Raw genomic sequence first — 24,509 nt, forward strand, 5'->3', positions numbered from 1 at the left:
AAATATGACTTTATTTCGACTCAAATCAGAGCGTTGCTGTCAAGACACATGCTCACCTGACCACCAGAAGAAGATCCAGGTCTCACAGGACAGTGTCAGACTTGTGAGACCACCAGAAGGAGATCCAGATCTCACAGGACAGTGTCAGACTCGTGGGACCACCAGAAGGAGATCCAGATCTCAGACTTGTGGGACCGCCAGAAGGAGATCCAGGTCTCACAGGACAGTGTCAGACTTGTGGGACCACCAGAAGGAGATCCAGGTCTAACAGGACAGTGTCAGACTTGTGGGACCACCAGAAGGAGATCCAGATCTCACAGGACAGTGTCAGACTTGTGAGACCACCAGAAGGAGATCCAGATCTCGCAGGACAATGTCAGACTTGTGGACCACCAGAAGGAGATCCAGGTCTCACAGGACAGTGTCAGACTTGTGAGACCATCAGAAGGAGATCGAGATCTCGCAGGACAATGTCAGACTTGTGGGACCACCAGAAGGAGATCCAGATCTCACAGACTTGTGGGACCACCAGAAGGAGATCCAGGTCTCACTGGACAGTGTCAGACTTGTGAGACCACCAGAAGGAGATCCAGATCTCGCAGGACAATGTCAGACTTGTGGGACCACCAGAAGGAGATCCAGATCTCACAGGACAGTGTCAGACTTGTGGGACCACCAGAAGGAGACCCAGATCTCACAGGACAATGTCAGACTTGTGGGACCACCAGAAGGAGATCCAGGTCTCACTGGACAGTGTCAGACTTGTGGGACCACCAGAAGGAGATCCAGATCTCACAGGACAGTGTCAGACTTGTGGGACCACCAGAAAGAGATCCAGATCTCACAGGACAATGTCAGACTTGTGGGACCACCAGAAGGGGATCCAGATTTCACAGGACAGTGTCAGACTCGTGGGACCACCAGAAGGAGATCCAGATCTCACAGGACAGTGTCAGACTCGTGGGACCACCAGAAGGAGATCCAGATCTCACAGGACAGTGTCAGACTTGTGGGACCACCAGAAGGAGATCCAGATCTCACAGACTTGTGGGACCACCAGAAGGAGATCCAGATCTCACAGGACAGTGTCAGACTTGTGGGACCACCAGAAGGAGATCCAGATCTCACAGGACAGTGTCAGACTCGTGGGACCACCAGAAGGAGATCCAGATCTCACAGGACAGTGTCAGACTCGTGGGACCACCAGAAGGAGATCCAGATCTCACAGGACAGTGTCAGACTCGTGGGACCACCAGAAGGAGACCCAGATCTCACAGGACAGTGTCAGACTTGTGGGACCACCAGAAGGAGACCCAGATCTCACAGGACAATGTCAGACTTGTGGGACCACCAGAAGGAGATCCAGGTCTCACAGGACAGTGTCAGACTCGTGGGACCACCAGAAGGAGATCCAGATCTCACAGGACAGTGTCAGACTCGTGGGACCACCAGAAGGAGATCCAGATCTCACAGGACAGTGTCAGACTCGTGGGACCACCAGAAGGAGATCCAGATCTCACAGGACAGTGTCAGACTCGTGGGACCACCAGAAGGAGATCCAGGTCTCACTGGACAGTGTCAGACTTGTGGGACCACCAGAAGGAGATCCAGATCTCACAGGACAGTGTCAGACTTGTGGGACCACCAGAAGGAGATCCAGATCTCACAGGACAGTGTCAGACTTGTGGGACCACCAGAAGGAGATCCAGATCTCACTGGACAGTGTCAGACTTGTGGGACCACCAGAAGGAGATCCAGATCTCACAGGACAGTGTCAGACTTGTGGGACCACCAGAAGGAGATCCAGATCTCACAGGACAGTGTCAGACTTGTGGGGCTCAGGTGCTGTTCCATCACAATGGAACGAGCACGTCTGATAAACGTGTCATGTTTGTTTATATTTTCCAAAAATGTGTTCTGCACGTAGCGTTAGCGTTAGCGTCAGCAGCGAGTCTTGGTTGCTAGGCGACAGAGTGTCCGTCCTGTTTCAGCACGGCCTTTGCACTCGGGGTTGAATTGTGGCACAGCTTGTGTTTGTTTGGAGGTGAACACTTTTCATGGATGGATGCTGGATTTGTACTGTGCATATTACGTCAAAGTAAAACACCACCAGAGGATTAAGTGGCAGAAAAGTGACATAGTGCAGCTTTAAGGGTGTGTGCAGTGTTTTGTGTCGTTTCTGGTCCAGAGCTTTGCACTGTCCCTTTTTTAATAAACCTCTCCCTGTTTTGAACCTGCACAGCTTTAATGAACGAGTCGTCACAAACTGTTTCAGGTCTTTTTATTAAACAAAAGAACATCAACAGGACCTGGAAGTGATGAACAGAAAAGGAGAAAAGAGAGAGGGAAAGAAAGAAAGAAAGAAAGAAAGAAAAGAGAGAAATACAATTCAAAATGTGAAAATGCTAATGTGTCATGAGAAAACCAAGAATAAAATAAAAACGTGTTGATCAGTAACTTTTTTTTAAAAGTTATATGTGCCATACTTTCATATTCATACTTTCATATTCATACTCTCATATTCATATTTCATATTCATACTTTCATGTTCATACTCTCATATTTATGCTGTCATATTCATACCGTCATATTCATACTTTCATATTCATACCGTCATATTCATACTTTCATATTCATACCGTCATATTCATACTGTCATATTCATATTTCATATTCATACTGTCATATTCATACTTTCATATTCATACTGTCATATTCATACTTCCATCCATCCATCTTCTGCCGCTTTATCCGGGGCCGGGTCGCGGGGGCAGCAGTCTGAGCAGGGACTCCCAGACTTCCTCCTCCCCAGACACTTCCTCTAACTCCTCTGGGGGGATCCCGAGGCGTTCCCAGGCCAGCCGAGAGACATAGTCTCTCCAGCGTGTCCTGGGTCTTCCCCGGGGCCTCTTCCCGGTGGGACATGCCTGAAACACCTCCCAAGGGAGGCGCCCAGGAGGCATCCGGAACAGATGCCCGAGCCACCTCAGCTGGCTCCTCTCGACGTGGAGGAGCAGCGGCTCTACTCCGAGCTCCCCCCTTGTGACCGAGCTCCTCACCTTATCTCTAAGGGAGCGCCCAGCCACACGGCGGAGGAAACTCATTTCGACCGCTTGTATCCGCGATCTTGTTCTTTCGGTCACTACCCAAAGCTCATGACCATAGGTGAGGGTAGAAACGTAGACCGACCGGTAAATAGAGAGCTTTGCCTTTCGGCTCAGCTCCCTCTTTACCACAACAGTCCGATGCAGCGACTGCATCACGGCAGCCGCTGCACCGATCCGCCTGTCGATCTCACGCTCCATCCTTCCCTCACTCGTGAACAAGACCCCGAGATACTTGAACTCCTCCACTTGGGGCAAGGACACCCCACCCACCTGGAGAGGGCAAGACACCTTTTTCCGGTCGAGAACCATGGCCTCGGATTTGGAGCTGATTCTCATCCCAGCCGCTTCACACTCGGCTGCAAACCGTCCCAGTGCATGTTGCAGGTCCGGGTTTGATGGAGCCATCAGGACAACATCGTCTGCAAACAGCAGAGATGAGATCCTGTGGTCCCCAAACCGGACACCCTCCGACCCCCGACTGCGCCTAGAAATTCTGTCCATAAAAATTATGAACAGAACCGGTGACAAAGGGCAGCCCTGGCGGAGTCCAACATGCACTGGGAACAGGTCTGACTTACTGCCGGCAATGCGAACACAGCTCCTGCTCCGGTCATACAGGGACCGGACAGCCCTGAGCAAAGGGCCCCGGACCCCGTACTCCCGAAGCACCCCCCAAAGGACACCCCGAGGGACACGGTCGAAAGCCTTCTCCAGATCCACAAAGCGCATGTGGACTGGTTGGGCAAACTCCCATGAACCCTCGAGCACCCGATGGAGGGTATAGAGCTGGTCCAGTGTTCCACGACCGGGACGAAAACCACTCTGCTCCTCCTGAATCCGAGGTTCGACTATCGGTCGGATTCTCCTCTCCAGTACCTTGGAATAGACCTTACCTGGGAGGCTGAGGAGTGTGATCCCTCTGTAGTTGGAACACACCCTCCGGTCCCCCTTCTTGAACAGAGGGACCACCACCCCGGTCTGCCAGTCCAGAGGCACGGTCCCCGAACGCCACGCGATGTTGCAGAGACGTGTCAACCAAGACAGTCCTACAACATCCAGATACTTTAGGTACTCAGGGCGGATCTCATCCAGTTTGCGAACAACCTCAGTGACTTCAGCTTGGGTGATGGATGAGCCAGCCTCCGAGTCCTCAGTCTCTGCTTCCTCTTTGGAAGACGTGACTGAGGGATTAAGGAGATCCTCAAAGTATTCCTTCCACCGTCCGACGACATCCCCAGTCGAGGTCAGCAGGCCTCCACCCGCACCGTAAACGGTGTTGGTGAGACACTGCTTCCCCCTCCTGAGGCGCGGGACGGTTTGCCAGAATTTCTTTGGTGCCGACCGATAGTCCTCCTCCATGGCCTCCCCGAACTCCTCCCAGGCCCGGGTTTTTGCCTCTGCGACAGCACGAGCCGCGGCTCGCTTGGCCTGCCGATACCCCTCGATGACCTCCGGAGACCTACAAGCCAGAGTGGCCTGATAGGCCTCCTTCTTCAGTCTGACGGCATCCCTTACTTCCGGTGTCCACCACCGGGTTCGGGGGTTGCCGCCACGACAGGCACCGGAGACCTTGCGACCACAGCTCCGAGCAGCCGCATCAACAATGGAGGCGGAGAACATGGTCCACTCGGACTCAATGTCCCCAGCCTCCCCCGGGACATGGGAGAAGCTCTCCCGGAGGTGCGAGTTGAATACCCTACTGACAGAGGGCTCCACTAGACGTTCCCAACAGACCCTCACAATGCGCTTGGGTCTGCCAAGTCTGTCCGGCTTCTTCCTCCGCCAGCGGATCCAACTCACCACCAGGTGGTGATCGGTTGACAACTCTGCCCCTCTCTTCACCCGAGTGTCCAAGACACGCGGCCGGAGGTCTGATGACACGACAACAAAGTCGATCATTGACCTCTGGCCTAGGGTGTCCTGGTGCCATGTGCACTGATGAACACCCTTGTGCTTGAACATGGTGTTCGTTATGGACAATCCGTGGCTAGCACAGAAGTCCAATAACTGAACACCGCTCGGGTTCAGATCGGGGAAGCCGTTCTTCCCGATCACCCCTCTCCAGGTGTCACTGTCATTGCCCACGTGGGCATTGAAGTCCTCCAGTAGAACAACGGAGTCCCCGGTCGGTGCACTGTCCAGTACCCCTCCCAAGGACTCCAAGAAGGCCGGGTATTCTGCACTGCTGTTCGGCCCGTAGGCCGCCACAACAGTGAGAGACCTGTCCCCCACCCGAAGGCGGAGGGACGCGACCCTCTCGTTCACCGGGGTAAACTCCAACACGTGGCGGCTGAGCTGAGGGGCTATCAGCAAGCCCACACCAGCCCCGCCTCTCCCCGCGGGCAACACCAGAGAAGTGGAGCGTCCAGCCCCTCTCGAGGAGATGGTTCCAGAGCCCAAACTGTGCGTGGAGGTGAGGCCGACTATATCTAGTCGGTATCGCTCAACCTCCCGCACAAGCTCAGGCTCTTTCCCCCCCAGCGAGGTGACATTCCATGTCCCCAGAGTTAGTCTCTGTGTCTGGAGATCTGGTCGCCGAGGCCCCTGCCGTCGACTGCCGCCCAGATCTCTCTGCACCGGCCCCTTATGGATCCTCCTGCGGGTAGTGGGCCCACGGGAGGGCGGCCCCACGTCGCTCTTTCGGGCTGTGCCCGGCCGGGCCCCGTGGGGTAAGACCCGGCCACCAGGCGCTCGCCATGGAGCACCCATCCCAGGCCTGGCTCCAGGATGGGGCCCCGGTGACGCCGATCCGGGCGACGTAAACTGCCTTGTTCGTGTTGTAATCATAGGGGGCTTCTGAACCGATCTTTGTCTGACCCGTCACCTAGGACCTGTTTGCCTTGGGAGACCCTACCAGGGGCATGAAGCCCCCGACAACATAGCTCCCGGGATCATTCGGGCACTCAAACCCCTCCACCACGTTAAGGTGTCGGTTCATACTTTCATGTTCATACTTTCATATTCATACTTTCATATTCATACTGTCATATTCATACTTTCATGTTCATACTTTCATATTCATACTTTCATATTCATACTGTCATGTTCATACTTTCATGTTCATACTTTCATATTTATGCTGTCATATTCATACTGTCATATTCATACCATCATATTCATACCGTCATATTCATACTTTCATATTCATACTGTCATATTCATACTTTCATATTCATACTTTCATATTCATACTGTCATGTTCATACTGTCATATTCATACTTTCATATTCATACTGTCATGTTCATACTTTCATGTTCATACTTTCATATTCATACTGTCATATTCATATGCAATACTCTGACATAATGTCAATCATGTTGGTGCAATATTCTCCATATAACTGCTGTAAATAAGAGTTACTTTTGTTACTATATTTAGCTTTTTATTAAGAATATGAGTTTTTTTTAATTAGTTTCTATAAAAGCTTTTCTATGAAGAGTTTTTAGAAAAGTTTTCTATAAGTTATCTGTTCTTTTACTTCTGTACCTACTTTTGTGTTGCAAGCCTGGAATTTCCCCATTGTGGGACAAATAAAGGCTTATCTTATCTTAGTATGCATAATAAATAATCGTAATAAAAATCAAACCAAAGGTGTAAAAACAGCCCCCCCTAGTGTCACATCACACAGATGGGAAAACAAAATGCGAGTCAGGCGGCTTGATCTGAGAAATGTGATTCATATTCCCTGTGAAAAGATAAGGCCCAGTCTCACTGAAACTAGTCTGAAACTTGCTGTGCTAAATGTCAGATCCTTATGTAACAAATCTCTCTTAATTAATAATTTTATTTCTTCTTATAATCTTGATTTTATGTTTTTAACTGAAACATGGCTTGACAAAAACACAGGAAATGTAGTTCTGATAGAATCTGCTCCACCCAACTTTAAGTTTGAATCTGAAACACGAGAAAACAAAAAAGGGGGCGGAGTCTGTGCTGGGCGTTAAATAATTACTGGCAGGTTGTTCTTAAGGGTGTTATCATCATTTGAGTTTGTATCCTTTAAAATGGAGCTGAAACAGTCTCATTCTCTTCATTGTTTTATACAAACCTCTCCAGCACTGACAACGTTTTATTGATGATTTTACTGAGATGTTTCAGTCGCACAAACTTTGATGGTTTGGTCATTACAGGTGATTTCAATGTGCATGTGGATCATATTTGTGACAGAAACGCTAAAGAGCTTGATGCTGTCCTTAACCTTCAGTCTTACTCAGCATGTGAGTGGCCCCACCCACAGCAGAGTGGCCCCACCCACAGCAGAGTGGCCCCACCCACAGCAGAGGCCCCACCCACAGCAGAGGGCACAGTCTAGATCTCATAATTACAAAATAGGGTAAATGTTTCAAATGTCAATGTGGTCGATGCTGCTCTGTCTGATCATTTCTGTGTCTTTGACATGTCTGTTTTTCCCCAAACCACCAGCTGGTCCTGCAGCTGTTCAGAGGCTGGTCCTGCAGTTGTTCAGAGGAGACACATAAGTGATGGCACAGGTGCACTGTTTATGGAAATGATATACCTGGAAAATGTCTCATGTTCTAATGTAAATGATTTGTTGAACTCTGTTACATCGAGTGTTTTGAATGTTCTGGACACCATCGCCCCTATGAAGGCTAAAGTGGTTAAAAATAAGCAGACGTTGCCATGGAGACATGATGATTGGCTCAGGGCACAGAAAAGGAAATGGCGCAAGATTTACAAAGAGAAGCTGAACATGTACAACCTCATTTTATGTAGAACAAGGGAAAGATATTTTTCTGAAATTATTGGAAGCTGCAGTAACAACTCGCGTGTCCTGTTTGCCACAGTAACAGATTAACAAACCCTCCAGGTCAGCTGCCGTTAGAACTCATTTCCACATCCAAGTGTAATGAGTTTGCATTATTATTTAATGACAAAGTTCAGGGCATTAAAAATGATATAAATCCCACAATGCAAAAAATTACCCTAAAACCACCGAGACACTTAGAGCTAACTCACTTTACACCTGTAACTGACAAAACTGTCCATGAGATCATCACCAGTCTGAGTTCATCTACAGCTGCCTAGATGTGTGAGCCTCCAGATTTCTAAAGTCTGTTTCATGTTTAATTCTTCATTTACACAAGTTTGACCAACTTTTCACTGAAGAGGATCTGAGTAAATTATAATCTGCATCTTGTCTTTAAGGAGACAAGTTATTACTATTATTTTAATACATATTTAAAATAATTTGGTTAAAAAGTACTTTGGTAAAAGTATTTTCTTCAGCGAAATACTTAAGCTTAAATACTAATGTTACTGAATCTTTTACTTTATTTTATTAGGACATGAAACATTGAGACATTTGAAGTTCTGAGCAGAAAAAAGAGACGTAAGAACTCGAGGTGCAGACGAAGAAGACGAGCTGAAAAGATCGACAACCACAAAGAGAAAGAGGAAATGACATCAGACGTGTGAGACAGACTCAAAAGAATGTCTCACCCTCTTTCCACACTCGTCTGTGATCAAATCCTGTCGCTTCTTTCCCTTTGGGCTCGCGGGTGACAAGCCTATTCCAGAGACTTTGGGCCTTTGGCGCGTCCGTTCACTCTCGCGTCCGTTCACTCTCGCGTCCGTTCACTCTCGTCATCGCGGCTCGTGATCGCGGCTCGTGATCGCGGCTCGTGATCGCGGCTCGTGATCGCGGCTCGTGATCGCGGCTCGTGATCGCGGCTCGTGATCGCAGCTCGTTATCGCAGCTCGTGATCGTAGCTCGTTATCGCAGCTCGTGATCGTAGCTCGTTATCGCAGCTCGTTATCGCAGCTCGTGATCGTAGCTCGTTATCGTAGCTCGTTATCGCAGCTCGTTATCGCAGCTCATGATCGTAGCTCGTTATCGCAGCTCGTGATTGTAGCTCGTTATCGCAGCTCGTGATCGTAGCTCGTTATCGCAGCTCGTGATCGTAGCTCGTTATCGCAGCTCGTGATCGTAGCTCGTTATCGCAGCTCGTGATTGTAGCTCGTTATCGTAGCTCGTTTGCTCAGTGTTGAGCATAAACGACTTCTGCTCTTCTGGGGAATCATTAGCCTCGTTAAATACTCCAAAATGTTTCCAAACCCTGCTGCAGAGATCGTCTCGTTAGCGACTCAGACTTTTACGAATGAAAATTTGTCCCAATATATTGTACATACATTGTTCATATATTCTACATACATTGTACAGACATTGTACATACATTGTAGAGACATTATACATACCTTGTACATGCATTGTTCATATGTTGTACATACATTGTACATACATTGTACAGACATTGTTCATACGTTGTACATACGTTGTACATACATTGTACAGACATTGTTCATACATTGTACATACGTTGTACATACGTTGTATATACATTGTCCATACATTGTTCATATGTTGTACATACATTGTACATACATTGTACAGACATTGTTCATACGTTGTACATACGTTGTACATACATTGTACAGACATTGTTCATACGTTGTACATACGTTGTATATACGTTGTACATACATTGTTCATACATTGTTCATACATTGTACATACATTGTACATACATTGTACAGACATTGTTCATACATTGTTCATACATTGTTCATACATTGTATATATATTGTACATGCATTGTACATGCATTGTTCATTCATTGTACATACCTTGTTCATACGTTGTACATATGTTGTACATACGTTGTACATACATTGTTTATACATTGTACATACATTGTTCATTCATTGTACATACCTTGTATATACATTGTTCATACGTTGTACATACGTTGTACATACATTGTACATACATTGTTCATACATTGTACATACATAGTACATACATTGTACATACTCTTCCTTAGGTAAATGTATAGATTATCTTCCCACTGTAAAAGTGCTTCATTTTGACGATATGAAATAATTTTAATGTTCATAACCAGAAATTAACCCTAATGTGATGCATTTCTTCATTTCATTTGATTGTAATTATTTTTTATAACACTCAAAATATAGATATAGATGTATAGATATATAGAATGACTGCCGCTCCCTCCTGGTTCAGAACTCAGCTGTTCGACTTGTGCCACACCCTTTCATCTGCTATATATATATATATATATATATATATATATATATATATATATCTTTACATCTATATACTGAGGGCAAAGCAGATGAAAGGGTGTGGCACAAGTCGAACAGGAGGGGAGCATGACTTCTGAACCAGGAGGGAGCATGACTCTCGATGTGGAATAGATAGCCACACCTCCAGGTGTAGTTGGCCACACCTCCAGGTGTAGTTGGCCACACCTCCAGGTGCAGTTCAGGCTCTTGACCCATCGGCTTCAGGTCAGGGTCAGGTCTCTCATGGGACAAACAACGATGCAGAGTACCCGGCCTTCTTGAAGTCCCCGGGAGGGGGACTGGGCAGTGCACTGACTGGGGAACTGTTGTTTTACTGGGGGAGCCACATGGGCCCCTGGAGAGGGGCCCCCGTGATCAGGAGGAACTGCCTCACTCTTTACAGCTGATTACTCTCCAGATGCTCAAGGGTTCGTGAGAGTTTGCCACAGTCACATGTGCTGTGTGGATCACTTGTTCGTGTCCCTTGGGGGGTGCTCCGGGAGTACGGGGTCCGGGGCCCTTTACTCAGGGCTGTCCAGTCCCTGTCTGACCGGAGCAGGAGCTGTGTTCACTGCAGTGAGTCAGACCTGTTCCCAGTGCGTGAGGGACTCCTCAGGGCTGCGCTTTGTCACCGGTTCTGTTTATTGTTTTATGGACAGAATTTTGAGGCGCAGTCAGGGGTCAGAGGGTGTGGTCTGGGGTCAGAGGGTGTGGTCTGGGGTCAGAGGGTGTGGTCAGGGGTCAGAGGGTCGGAGGTTGTGGTCAGGGGTCGGAGGGTGTGGTCAGGGGTCGGAGGATACGGTCAGGGGTCGGAGGGTGGAGGGTGCGGTCAGGGGTCGGAGGATACGGTCAGGGGTTGGAGGGTGCGGTCAAGTATCTCGGGGTCTTGTTCACGAGTGAGGGAAGGATGGAGCGTGAGATCGACAGTTGGATCGGTGCAGCAGCTGCAGTGATGCAGTCGCTGCATCGACTGTTGTGGTGAAGAAGGAGCTGAGCCGAAAGGCAAAGCTCTGGATTTACCGGTCACTCCACGTTCTGACCTCACCTATGGTCATGAGCTTTGGGTAGTGACCGAAAGAACAAGATTGTGTATACAAGGGGTCAAAAGAAGTTTCCTCCGCCGTGTGGCTGGTCCCTTAGAGATAGGGTGAGTCACTGCTCCCCAGTTGGCCTAATCCTGGCCTAGGAGCACCTCGGGTTACTAGGAGCACCTCGGGTTACCTCCGGAGGAGCGAGAAGAGCTGTGCGTGGAAAAGGAATTCTGGAGGGGCTCACAGTAGATTATAACAATGGGATTATCACAGTCGGATGTTGGCAGCGTTTCTTCCTTCTCGTCTCAGTTCAGCCTTGCTCATTTGTAGTTACATAAAACCCCAAAGCCTGAGGAGATGTTCATTAAAGCAGTTTTTCATCTGTGATTACTGCGGTGGAAAAACAGCTTTCCGGGCCGGGGGAGGCAAAAGAGGAAAAGAGAGATTAATTAAACGACAGCAGAGAAAAGACTCCAGAGATGAAGTTTAAGATGACACAGAATGTAAAGTTCTGCGCTGACTCAAAATAAAGACGTTTGAGTTTAAGTAACCATAATTAGTGCAAAAGACAAAAATGTCTTGTTTACACCATAGATTTAGAATAAAGTTGTGTTTTAGTGTCTTTTTAAAACACTTGACCTGCAGTGCACATTCTTCTGACGTCTTTACAATGAATCACTCTGACTCGTCTGTCAGAGGAGGAAAGTGTCACAAGGGCCAGTTTATTATTTTTCATCCATCCATTTTCTACCGCTTGTTCCCTTTCGGGGTCACGGGTGACTGGAGCCCATCCCAGTGACTTCGGGCCTTAGGCGGGGTTCACCCTGGACAGTGGCCAACTCGTCGCAGGGTTGATTATTATTATTATTTTTCCAAAACAAAAGTAAAACAGTTTATTAAAAAAACCTCGCCCTCCTCGGGTGGTCTCTATTTCTCCCCCTTCAAGCTCGGGTCCTCTCCCAGAGGCCCCTGGGAGCTTGAGTGTTCTTCAGTATCTTTGCTGTTCCTCCTGAAAAAATCTCTTTTGGACTCAATTTGAAAATGGACAAATTTGACAGACTGTGGCAAAGTGGGACTTTTGTTTGGGTTCATTTGTGTTTAAGTTTGTATTGATTTGTAGGGTCAGGGTTAGGCCTTTACATGTATCATTCTCCCTCTGGTCTTGGGTTAGGGTTAGGCCTTTACATGCATCATTCTCCCTCTGGTCTTGGGTTAGGCCTTTACATGTATCATTCTCCCTCTGGTCTTGGGTTAGGGTTAGGCCTTTACATGTATCATTCTCCCTCTGGTCTTGGGTTAGGGTTAGGCCTTTACATGCATCATTCTCCCTCTGGTCTTGGGTTAGGTCTTTACATGCATCATTCTCCCTCTGGTCTTGGGTTAGGGTTAGGCCTTTACATGCATCATTCTCCCTCTGGTCTTGGGTTAGGGTTAGGCCTTTACATGTATCATTCTCCCTCTGGTCTTGGGTTAGGGTTAGGCCTTTACATGCATCATTCTCCCTCTGGTCTTGGGTTAGGGTTAGGCCTTTACATGCATCATTCTCTCTCTGGTCTTGGGTTAGGGTTAGGCCTTTACATGCATCATTCTCCCTCTGGTCTTGGGTTAGGGTTAGGCCTTTACACGCATCATTCTCCCTCTGGTCTTGGGTTAGGGTTAGGCCTTTACATGCATCATTCTCCCTCTGGTCTTGGGTTAGGGTTAGGCCTTTACATGCATCATTCACTCTCTGGTCTTGGGTTAGGGTTAGGCCTTTACATGCATCATTCTCCCTCTGGTCTTGGGTTAGGGTTAGGCCTTTACATGTATCATTCTCCCTCTGGTCTTGGGTTAGGGTTAGGCCTTTACATGTATCATTCTCCCTCTGGTCTTGGGTTAGGGTTAGGCCTTTACATGTATCATTCTCCCTCTGGTCTTGGGTTAGGGTTAGGCCTTTACATGTATCATTCTCCCTCTGGTCTTGGGTTAGGGTTAGGCCTTTACATGTATCATTCTCCCTCTGGTCTTGGGTTAGGGTTAGGTCTTTACATGTATCATTCTCCCTCTGGTCTTGGGTTAGGGTTAGGCCTTTACATGTATCATTCTCCCTCTGGTCTTGGGTTAGGGTTAGGCCTTTACATGTATCATTCTCCCTCTGGTCTTGGGTTAGGGTTAGGCCTTTACATGTATCATTCTCCCTGTGGTCTTGGGTTAGGGTTAGGCCTTTACATGTATCATTCTCCCTCTGGTCTTGGGTTAGGGTTAGGCCTTTACATGTATCATTCTCCCTCTGGTCTTGGGTTAGGGTTAGGCCTTTACATGCATCATTCTCTCTCTGGTCTTGGGTTAGGGTTAGGCCTTTACATGTATCATTCTCCCTCTGGTCTTGGGTTAGGTCTTTACATGCATCATTCTCCCTCTGGTCTTGGGTTAGGGTTAGGCCTTTACATGCATCATTCTCTCTCTGGTCTTGGGTTAGGGTTAGGCCTTTACATGCATCATTCTCCCTCTGGTCTTGGGTTAGGTCTTTACATGCATCATTCTCCCTCTGGTCTTGGGTTAGAGTTAGGCCTTTACATGTATCATTCTCCCTCTCGTCTTGGGTTAGGGTTAGGCCTTTACATGTGTCATTCTCCCTCTGGTCTTGGGTTAGGGTTAGGCCTTTACATGTATCATTCTCCCTCTGGTCTTGGGTTAGGGTTAGGCCTTTACATGTATCATTCTCCCTCTGGTCTTGGGTTAGGGTTAGGCCTTTACATGTATCATTCTCCCTCTGGTCTTGGGTTAGGGTTAGGCCTTTACATGTATCATTCTCCCTCTGGTCTTGGGTTAGGGTTAGGCCTTTACATGTATCATTCTCCCTCTGGTCTTGGGTTAGGGTTAGGCCTTTACATGTATCATTCTCCCTCTGGTCTTGGGTTAGGGTTAGGCCTTTACATGTATCATTCTCCCTCTGGTCTTGGGTTAGGGTTAGGCTTTTACATGCATCATTCTCCATCTCGTCTTGGGTTAGGGTTAGGCCTGTACATGCATCATTCTCCATCTCGTCTTGGGTTAGGGTTAGGCCTTTACATGCAACATTCTCCCTCTGGTCTTGGGTTAGGGTTAGGCCTTTACATGCATCATTCTCCATCTCGTCTTTGGTTAGGGTTAGGCCTTTACATGCATCATTCTCCATCTCGTCTTGGGTTAGGGTTAGGCTTTTACATGCATCATTCTCCATCTCGTCTTGGGTTAGGGTTAGGCCTTTACATGTATCATTCTCCATCTCGTCTTGGGTTAGGGTTAGGCTTTTACATGTATCATTCTCCATCTCGTCTTGGGTTAGGGTTAGGCCTTTACATGCATCATTCTCCATCTCGTCTTGGGTTAGGGTTAGGCCTTTACATGCAACATTCTCCATCTCGTCTTGGGTTAGGGTTAGGCCTTTACATGCAACATTCTCCATCTCGTCTTGGGTTAGGGTTAGGCCTTTACATGCAACATTCCCCACCTCTGGTCTTGGGTTAGGGTTAGGCCTTTACATGCATCATTCTCCATCTCGTCTTGGGTTAGGGTTAGGCCTTTACATGCATCATTCTCCATCTCGTCTTGGGTTAGGGTTAGGCCTTTACATGCATCATTCTCCATCTCGTCTTGGGTTAGGGTTAGGCCTTTACATGCAACATTCCCCACCTCTGGTCTTGGGTTAGGGTTAGGCCTTTACATGCATCATTCTCCATCTCGTCTTGGGTTAGGGTTAGGCCTTTACATGCATCATTCTCCATCTCGTCTTGGGTTAGGGTTAGGCCTTTACATGCATCATTCTCTCTCTGGACTTGTTTTTGTGTCTTGTTTTCTGGTCATTGTTTTTAAGTTGAAAAAAAAAAAAGAAAATACCCAAAAACACATGAAAAAAAGACCCAGTTCTACTAGGCTCAGTCACATTTAGATGATTGTGACACATCACACAAAATGTTCAAATGTACCTAAAAGCACAGGCCCTTTAATTAACAAAACAATTAGGCCTGTCACATGTGAACAGATAAAAGACGCAGAGTACAACGATATAAACCCTCTTAGGCCCGTACGTTTCCTTTTGTGCCAAAGATCTGAGTCCATCACCCGCTCTGATCGTGTTGGTGACCACTTCAATGGCCATCACTTTGACGTGGCTGATTTTCCCCCAGTTTGGCCCCTTGTGTGCACAACATGCCCCAGTTGTGCCCCACATTTCTACAATCTGCCCCACGCATGTACAACCTGCCCCACATGTGTAAAACCTGCCCAAGATGTACCCCACCTGCCCCAATTGTGCCCCACATGTACCCCACCTGCCTCACATGTACCCCACCTGCCCCACATGTACCCCACCTGCCGCACATATGCCCCACCTGCCTCACATGTACCCCACCTGCCCCACATGTACCCCACCTGCCTCACATGTACCCCACCTGCCCCACATGTACCCCACCTGGCCCAGATGTGCACAACCTGCCCCACATGTACCCCAACTGCCTCACATATGCCCCACCTGCCTCACATGTACCCCACCTGCCCCACATGTGCACAACCTACCCCACATGTACCCCACCTGCCCCAAATGTACCCCAACCTGCCCCACATGTACCCCACCTGCCCCACATGTGCACAACCTACCCCACATGTACCCCACCTGCCCCAAATGTACCCCAACCTGCCCCACATGTACCCCACCTGCCTCACATGTACCCCGCCTGCCTCACATGTACCCCACATGTGCCTCACATGTGCCCCACATGTGCACAACCTGCCCTGAACACTTGTTCTTTTGATCTTCTTTGTTCCAGGTGAATGTGTTCCTCTCCTTCGTCATTCCCATGGTTGTCATCTCCTCACTGAACGGTGTCATAGCCAATCAGCTGCTGCGGATGTTCAGGGAGGCGGAACAAGAAAACCGCATGTGCGTCATTGGAGGAAATCCCACAATGCTTAGTGTGAGCGTGGAGCCGAACCGCGCTCAGTCTCTGCGTCACGGTGTTCTGGTGCTGCGTAAGTCCACACACTGTCAAAGGATGTCTCCTTTCCTCAGAATACTTCATGTTCATTTTCACTTTTTAGAAAGTATCTTAAAGGTGGAATGGACCATTTTTTTGGTGCCAAATCTGAGTCTCATTTCCTCGTGGCGTGGACGGCCATTTAGTCCTGCCACGTGTCAATCATAGGATGCACCTACTGCACCTGCAGAGCCTCGTTCACCTGCAGAGCCTCGTTCACCTGCAGAGCCTCGTTCACCTGCAGAGCCTGGAGTGTGGGGGGGAGTGTGGGTGTGGGGGGGCGGAGTCTGGGGGGCGGAGTCTGGGGGGGAGGGCGCATGCGCACTTCCACTTGAGTACTACTAGTCCAGGGGTCACCAACGCGGTGCACCCAGGCGCCCTGTGGGCCTCTCGCCCTGTGGGCCTCTCTCAGTCGCCCTGTGGGCCTCTCTCAGTCGCCCTGTGGGCCTCTCTCAGTCGCCCTGTGGACCTCTCGCCCTGTGGGCCTCTCTCAGTCACCCTGTGGGCCTCTCTCAGTCGCCCTGTGGACCTCTCGCCCTGTGGGCCTCTCTCAGTCGCCCTGTGGGCCTCTTGCCCTGTGGGCCTCTCTCAGTCGCCCTGTGGGCCTCTCTCAGTCGCCCTGTGGGCCCCTCTCAGTCGCCTTGTGGACTACCAGACCAGGACCACCATCTCCATCTTGGCCCTCATAGTCTGCAGCGCCTCCATCTTGGCCCTCATAGTCTGCAGCGCCTCCATCTTGGCCCTCATAGTCTGCAGCACCTGAAAACGTGGTTCCTGAAAATACTGCTAAAATACCAAAGTGCTGTTTAAGTAAATAAAAACACTGATTTACTCCAAACTGGGAAAAATGTCTCAAAACATAAAAGGAGGAAATATCAACGAAGCAACAAGAATAAAGTCTTTACTACACAAGTACTTTACGCAAGAATGCAGACACTCGCAATGACTTCAGCCATTGCACATTATCTAGTTATTTATTTTTCTATTATTTGTTCAGTGTCGCTCTGTTAGTGTTCGTGCACTTCCTCTTATTCCTCTGGAGATTAGAACTGAAATACATCATTTTACATAGGAAAATGTGGAAATGTGTCCCCCTGAGCTGGGCCCCTGAGCCATGAGCCTGACCCCTGAGCCGGGCCCCTGAGTCAGGCCCCTGAGCCATGAGCCGGGCCCCTGAGCCGGGCCCCTGAGTCAGGCCCCTGAGCCATGAGCCGGGCCCCTGAGCCGGGCCCCTGCTGTACAATATGCTCCAGTGCACAGTGATAAGTAACTCTTTGCCAACCTGGAGGTCGAGTGTAAACCTGGGATTCTCAGGTCTCCAGAGTTTAATAAAAGGAGCTATATATATGATATAATATGATTTCATATTATTAATATTATAGTAATGTTGTGCTTATTGTAAAGCATCGTAGTATGGTGATCTGTCAACATAAAAGATAAATACAGCTGAGTTAAACCCATTTATTTTGTTTATTTGATATTTGAATGATTGTTAATATATTCAGCAACAATATATGTTATACAATAATGTTAGTTATTGGTAATGCAAGAGTACTCTAACGCGTTACTTCAATAACAAAGTAGACATATATAGTAAAGCATTAGTTTTCCAGGGCAGTAACAATGTAAATAACCCTACACTGGTCATCAAATGAGAGCGATTCAGTCTAAAGCACCTCCAAAGTATGAATTACTTTTATAATCGGTATTTTCTCTCTCGCGCCTCTTTCCAAAGTTGTCTGTTACTTTCCATCTTCTCTCTCTTTTCTCGTATTGTCTCATATTCTGCACTGGATTATCAGATTATTTTCCTGGACGGAAAATTTAACCAGATTTGAAATCATTCGGACGACAGACTTTCACAATGAAGATTCTGCAAACTCACATTTTAAGAGGCTTAATCCTGTTTTAATTATCTTTTTTTAAAATATTTTTTCTTTTTGATTTAACGTTTATTAAAAAGGGAAAGGCCCATTGAGATTACTTTGAGTTTATGAATCTCTTTTTTTCCAAATTAGTCAAAAATTCCATTTACATTTTCCAGAACAACTTACCATCCGCCTCTTTGCCCCTGTGCACACTGGTCAGACCTTCTTACCATCCGCCTCTTTGCCCCTGTGCACACTGGTCAGACCCTCTTACCATCCGCCTCTTTGCCCCTGTGCACACTGGTCAGATCTTCTTACCATCCGCCGCTTTGCCCCTGTGCACACTGGTCAGACCTTCTTACCATCCGCCTCTTTGCCCCTGTGCACACTGGTCAGACCCTCTTACCATCCGCCTCTTTGCCCCTGTGCACACTGGTCAGATATTCTTACCATCCGCCTCTTTGCCCCTGTGCACACTGGTCAGACCTTCTTACCATCCGCCTCTTTGCCCCTGTGCACACTGGTCAGACCTTCTTACCATCCGCCTCTTTGCCCCTGTGCACACTGGTCAGATATTCTTACCATCCGCCTCTTTGCCCCTGTGCACACTGGTCAGACCTTCTTACCATCCGCCTCTTTGCCCCTGTGCACACTGGTCAGACCTTCTTACCATCCGCCTCTTTGCCCCTGTGCACACTGGTCAGACCCTCTTACCATCTGCCTCTTTGCCCCTGTGCACACTGGTCAGACCCTCTTACCATCCGTCGCTTTGCCCCTGTGCACACTGGTCAGACCCTCTTACCATCCGCCTCTTTGCCCCTGTGCACACTGGTCAGACCTTCTTACCATCCGCCTCTTTGCCCCTGTGCACACTGGTCAGACCTTCTTACCATCCGCCTCTTTGCCCCTGTGCACACTGGTCAGACCGTCTTACCATCCGCCTCTTTGCCCCTGTGCACACTGGTCAGATCTTCTTACCATCCGCCTCTTTGCCCCTGTGCACACTGGTCAGACCCTCTTACCATCCGCCGCTTTGCCCCTGTGCACACTGGTCAGACCCTCTTACCATCCGCCTCTTTGCCCCTGTGCACACTGGTCAGATCTTCTTACCATCCGCCTCTTTGCCCCTGTGCACACTGGTCAGATCTTCTTACCATCCGCCTCTTTGCCCCTGTGCACACTGGTCAGACCTTCTTACCATCCGCCTCTTTGCCCCTGTGCACACTGGTCAGATATTCTTACCATCCGCCTCTTTGCCCCTGTGCACATTGGTCAGACCCTCTTACCATCCGCCTCTTTGCCCCTGTGCACACTGGTCAGATCTTCTTACCATCCGCCTCTTTGCCCCTGTGCACACTGGTCAGATCTTCTTACCAGCCGCCGCTTTGCCCCTGTGCACACTGGTCAGACCCACATGTCATTGCTTCTTAAAAGAGGATGTTACATTCACATGTGAGTGTGATGCATCATGGGAAAGCTTAGGCCTTCTAGTTTCTGCACATGTGCAGATGTCACACTGTCAGGGCTTCAGAACTTAAACTACAGAAGCACAAACATACTTAATACAAAATCATGCTGTTTATCATGACAACAACTTTGTAAAGTTTCAGATCTCTAGAAACAGGTATTTTGGTGCTTTTGATGTTTTTGTATCAAAAAGTATATTTGGAACTAGCTATTCAAATATGATGTGCCAAACTGTTTTAATACCATTTTAGCTCCTCTATGATCATAAAACATGATGTTTTGTAGGCCACTAATACCTATTATAACTGCTAAAAACAATGTATGTGGAAATGTGGAAATATGAGTTTATCCATGAATTTCCCAATACAAATGATAAAATTATCTCTATCTCTATCTCTGCTTTTGCCACAGTTTTAGCGCTAGACAGCTGAAAGACTCACTGGGCATGTGTAAAGAAGCGGCCTGGTAGAACAGCTGAAAGACTCACTGGGCATGTGTAAAGAAGCGGCCTGGTAGAACAGCTGAAAGACTCACTGGGCATGTGTAAAGAAGCGGCCTGGTAGAACAGCTGAAAGACTCACTGGGCATGTGTAAAGAAGCGGCCTGGTAGAACAGCTGAAAGACTCACTGGGCATGTGTAAAGAAGCGGCCTGGTAGAACAGCTGAAAGACTCACTGGAGGCGCTTGTTTTGGGCCCTGAAGATAAAACCTCGTGGTAGTTTCATTCTGGAGCTGAAAGTGGAAAACAAACTGTTGTAAATTGCTTTTTGGGAAATATTCAATGTAAATCAACGACACATTCGTTTAGTTGGGAAAATAATCTTTAAAATGATGTTTATCGCGCTGGTATTTTAGTTTCCAAGGATTTTGTTTGTTATTCCACATTAAGACAATGATGATAAATCATCAGTGTTTCTGTGAGTTCAGGAGGAAACGGTCCTGCAGCGAGCAGGAAGTGAAGGTCAAAGGTCATTCTGCAGAATGAGAGGTCATGTGTGGGTGCTGATGTGAGCAACCAGCCACTTCCTCTGACCGGCCTCCTGCTGGTGCCAGAGTCAGGACTAAACATGGACCTCCTGCTGGTGCCAGAGTTAGGACTGAACATGGACCTCCTGCTGGTGCCAGAGTCAGGACTAAACATGGACCTCCTGCTGGTGCCAGAGTTAGGACTGAACATGGACCTCCTGCTGGTGCCAGAGTCAGGACTAAACATGGACCGGCCTCCTGCTGGTGCTAGAGTCAGGACTAAACATGGGCCTGCCTCTTGCTGGTGCCAGAGTCAGGACTGAATCATGGACCTCCTGCTGGTGCCAGAGTCAGGACTGAACATGGACCTCCTGCTGGTGCCAGAGTCAGGACTGAACATGGACCTCCTGCTGGTGCCAGAGTCAGGACTGAACATGGACCGGCCTCCTGCTGGTGCCAGAGTCAGGACTAAACATGGACCGGCCTCCTGCTGGTGCCAGAGTCAGGACTAAACATGGACCGGCCTCCTGCTGGTGCTAGAGTCAGGACTGAACATGGACCTCCTGCTGGTGCCAGAGTCAGGACTGAACATGGACCTCCTGCTGGTGCCAGAGTCAGGACTGAACATGGACCTCCTGCTGGTGCCAGAGTCAGGACTGAACATGGACCTCCTGCTGGTGTCAGAGTCAGGACTGAACATGGACCTCCTGCTGGTGTCAGAGTCAGGACTGAACATGGACCTCCTGCTGGTGCCAGAGTCAGGACTAAACATGGACCGGCCTCCTGCTGGTGCCAGAGTCAGGACTAAACATGGACCGGCCTCCTGCTGGTGCCAGAGTCAGGACTAAACATGGACCGGCCTCCTGCTGGTGCTAGAGTCAGGACTGAACATGGACCTCCTGCTGGTGCCAGAGTCAGGACTGAACATGGACCGGCCTCCTGCTGGTGCCAGAGTTAGGACTGAACATGGACCTCCTGCTGGTGCCAGAGTCAGGACTAAACATGGACCGGCCTCTTGCTGGTGCCAGAGTCAGGACTGAACATGGACCTCCTGCTGGTGCCAGAGTCAGGACTGAACATGGACCTCCTGCTGGTGCCAGAGTCAGGACTGAACATGGACCGGCCTCCTGCTGGTGCCAGAGTCAGGACTAAACATGGACCGGCCTCCTGCTGGTGCCAGAGTCAGGACTAAACATGGACCGGCCTCCTGCTGGTGCCAGAGTCAGGACTGAACATGGACCGGCCTCCTGCTGGTGCTAGAGTCAGGACTGAACATGGACCTCCTGCTGGTGCCAGAGTCAGGACTGAACATGGACCGGCCTCCTGCTGGTGCCAGAGTTAGGACTGAACATGGACCTCCTGCTGGTGCCAGAGTCAGGACTGAACATGGACCGGCCTCTTGCTGGTGCTAGAGTCAGGACTGAACATGGACCTCCTGCTGGTGCCAGAGTCAGGACTAAACATGGACCGGCCTCCTGCTGGTGCCAGAGTCAGGACTAAACATGGACCGGCCTCCTGCTGGTGCCAGAGTCAGGACTGAACATGGACCGGCCTCCTGCTGGTGCTAGAGTCAGGACTGAACATGGACCTCCTGCTGGTGCCAGAGTCAGGACTGAACATGGACCGGCCTCCTGCTGGTGCCAGAGTTAGGACTGAACATGGAGCTCCTGCTGGTGCCAGAGTCAGGACTGAACATGGACCTCCTGCTGGTGCCAGAGTCAGGACTGAACATGGACCGGCCTCCTGCTGGTGCTAGAGTCAGGACTGAACATGGACCTCCTGCTGGTGCCAGAGTCAGGACTGAACATGGACCGGCCTCCTGCTGGTGCCAGAGTTAGGACTGAACATGGACCTCCTGCTGGTGCCAGAGTCAGGACTGAACATGGACCTCCTGCTGGTGCCAGAGTCAGGACTGAACATGGACCTCCTGCTGGTGCCAGAGTCAGGACTGAACATGGACCTCCTGCTGTTGTCGACACAAACACAAACAGCTGCTTCTCATTCCAGACGATCTCTCGGGACATTTACAAAGTGACTTAATTGAGTTTAGTTTTGTTCAGACACAAACAGAGGCCGGACGTGGACTAAAGACTTTATTAAAAAGAAAAGACTCATCAGGATGAAGTCTCACCTCGTTCTCTTCAGACATAAACGTAGAATTCTGCTCGTGATTAACTTAAGAAATACTTAGTTATCATTTTTGTTTACATTTATTCTTAAATTGAATGGAGAAAATATAATTGCTTCATGTTTCTTCATAACTCATTATTATTATAGAGAAACAGCGCCACCAGGAGGCAAACCACTGCCACGTGTTCTGGGACTGTCCTGTCAATCACAGGACGTGATTTTCATACATTTTGTTGTTGTTGTTTTAATCTGTGTTTACTGTTTACTTCACGGTGAATATGTCGTAGCTTGTGCAGGATTCTAATTTGAGTTATGTTCAAATGTAAATCGTTTGTTAATTGAAAGTTTCATTCTCTTGTGATCTTTTCGTATCTTTAGAACTTCTGATTTTGAAATAAAAGTAACTTTATCACATGTTTTGACTCATCACAACTTTTATCATTCATTGTTAAAACAAAGTTTAGTGTAAAATGTGTAAAGTTATTTCAGCAGATGAGACTTTCTGCACCAGCTGCAGCAGCTGCACTCGCACTAAAAACAACTCTTTTTACTTTGCACTGACATTTCTGTGGCTCACGACAAACTACAAACTACAAACCTTTAAAAGAAGCTTTTGTCCTGAATGTGTTGACGCTTAACATGACGCTTGTCACGTGTGTAACATGACGCTTGTCACGTGTGTAACATGACGCTTGTCACGTGTGTAACATGACGCTTGTCACGTGTGTAACATGACGCTTGTCACGTGTGTAACATGACGCTTGTCACGTGTGTAACATGACGCTTGTCACGTGTGTAACATGACGCTTGTCACGTGTGTAACATGACGCTTGTCACGTGTGTAACATGACGCTTGTCACGTGTGTAACATGACGCTTGTCACGTGTGTAACATGACGCTTGTCACGTGTGTAACGGCGCTTGTCACGTGTGTAACGACGCTTGTCACGTGTGTAACATGACATTTGTCACGTGTGTAACATGACGCTTGTCACGTGTGTAACATGACGCTTGTCACGTGTGTAACATGACGCTTGTCACGTGTGTAACGACGCTTGTCACGTGTGTAACATGACATTTGTCACATGTGTAACATGACGCTTGTCACGTGTGTAACATGACGCTTGTCACGTGTGTAACATGACGCTTGTCACGTGTGTAACATGACGCTTGTCACGTGTGTAACATGACGCTTGTTGATGAAACTTCCCTAATGTTTTCACGAGAGGTGGTGATCGCCTTTGTTCTTGTTTTCAGGAGAGGTGGTGATCGCTTTCTTGTTTTCAGGAGAGGTGGTGATCGCCTTTGTTGTTTTCAGGAGAGGTAGTGATCACCTTTGTTACTGTTTTCAAGAGAGGTGGGGATCGCCTTTGTTCTTGTTTTCAGGAGAGGTAGTTATCACCTTTGTTATTGTTTTCAGGAGAGGTAGTGATCGCCTTTGTTGTTTTCAGGAGAGGTAGTGATCACCTTTGTTATTGTTTTCAAGAGAGGTGGGTATCGCCTTTGTTCTTGTTTTCAGGAGTGGTGGTGATCGCCTTTGTTTTTGTTTTCAGGAGAGGTGGTGATCGCCTTTGTTCTTGTTTTCAGGAGTGGTGGTGATCGCCTTTGTTCTTGTTTTCAGGAGAGGTAGTGATTGCCTTTGTTATTGTTTTCAGGAGAGGTAGTGATCGATCGCCTTAGTTCTTGTTTTCAGGAGTGGTGGTGATCGCCTTTGTTCTTGTTTTCAGGAGTGGTGGTGATCGCCTATGTTTTTGTTTTCAGGAGAGGTGGTGATCGCCTTTGTTCTTGTTTTCAGGAGTGGTGGTGATTGCCTTTGTTCTTGTTTTCAGGAGAGGTGGTGAT

The 24,509-nt window shown here is 48.4% G+C and overlaps 1 protein-coding gene across 1 annotated transcript in view; it reads left to right on the forward strand.

Annotated features, from left to right (window-relative positions):
• The window catches only part of ntsr1 (neurotensin receptor 1 (high affinity)), an 88,036-nt gene that overhangs the window by 14,272 nt on the left and 49,255 nt on the right, over nucleotides 1-24,509 (forward strand). Inside the window, exon 2 of the mRNA XM_072434272.1 lies at nucleotides 16,031-16,232. Coding sequence (XP_072290373.1) covers nucleotides 16,031-16,232 — 202 coding nt within the window. The remainder of the gene's footprint in view (nucleotides 1-16,030; nucleotides 16,233-24,509) is intronic.

This window comes from Eucyclogobius newberryi, unplaced genomic scaffold (genome assembly GCF_026437365.1).
Source record: "Eucyclogobius newberryi isolate DKJ021-1_F unplaced genomic scaffold, fEucNew1.0.hap1 SCAF_61, whole genome shotgun sequence".
NCBI lineage: Eukaryota > Metazoa > Chordata > Actinopteri > Gobiiformes > Gobiidae > Eucyclogobius > Eucyclogobius newberryi.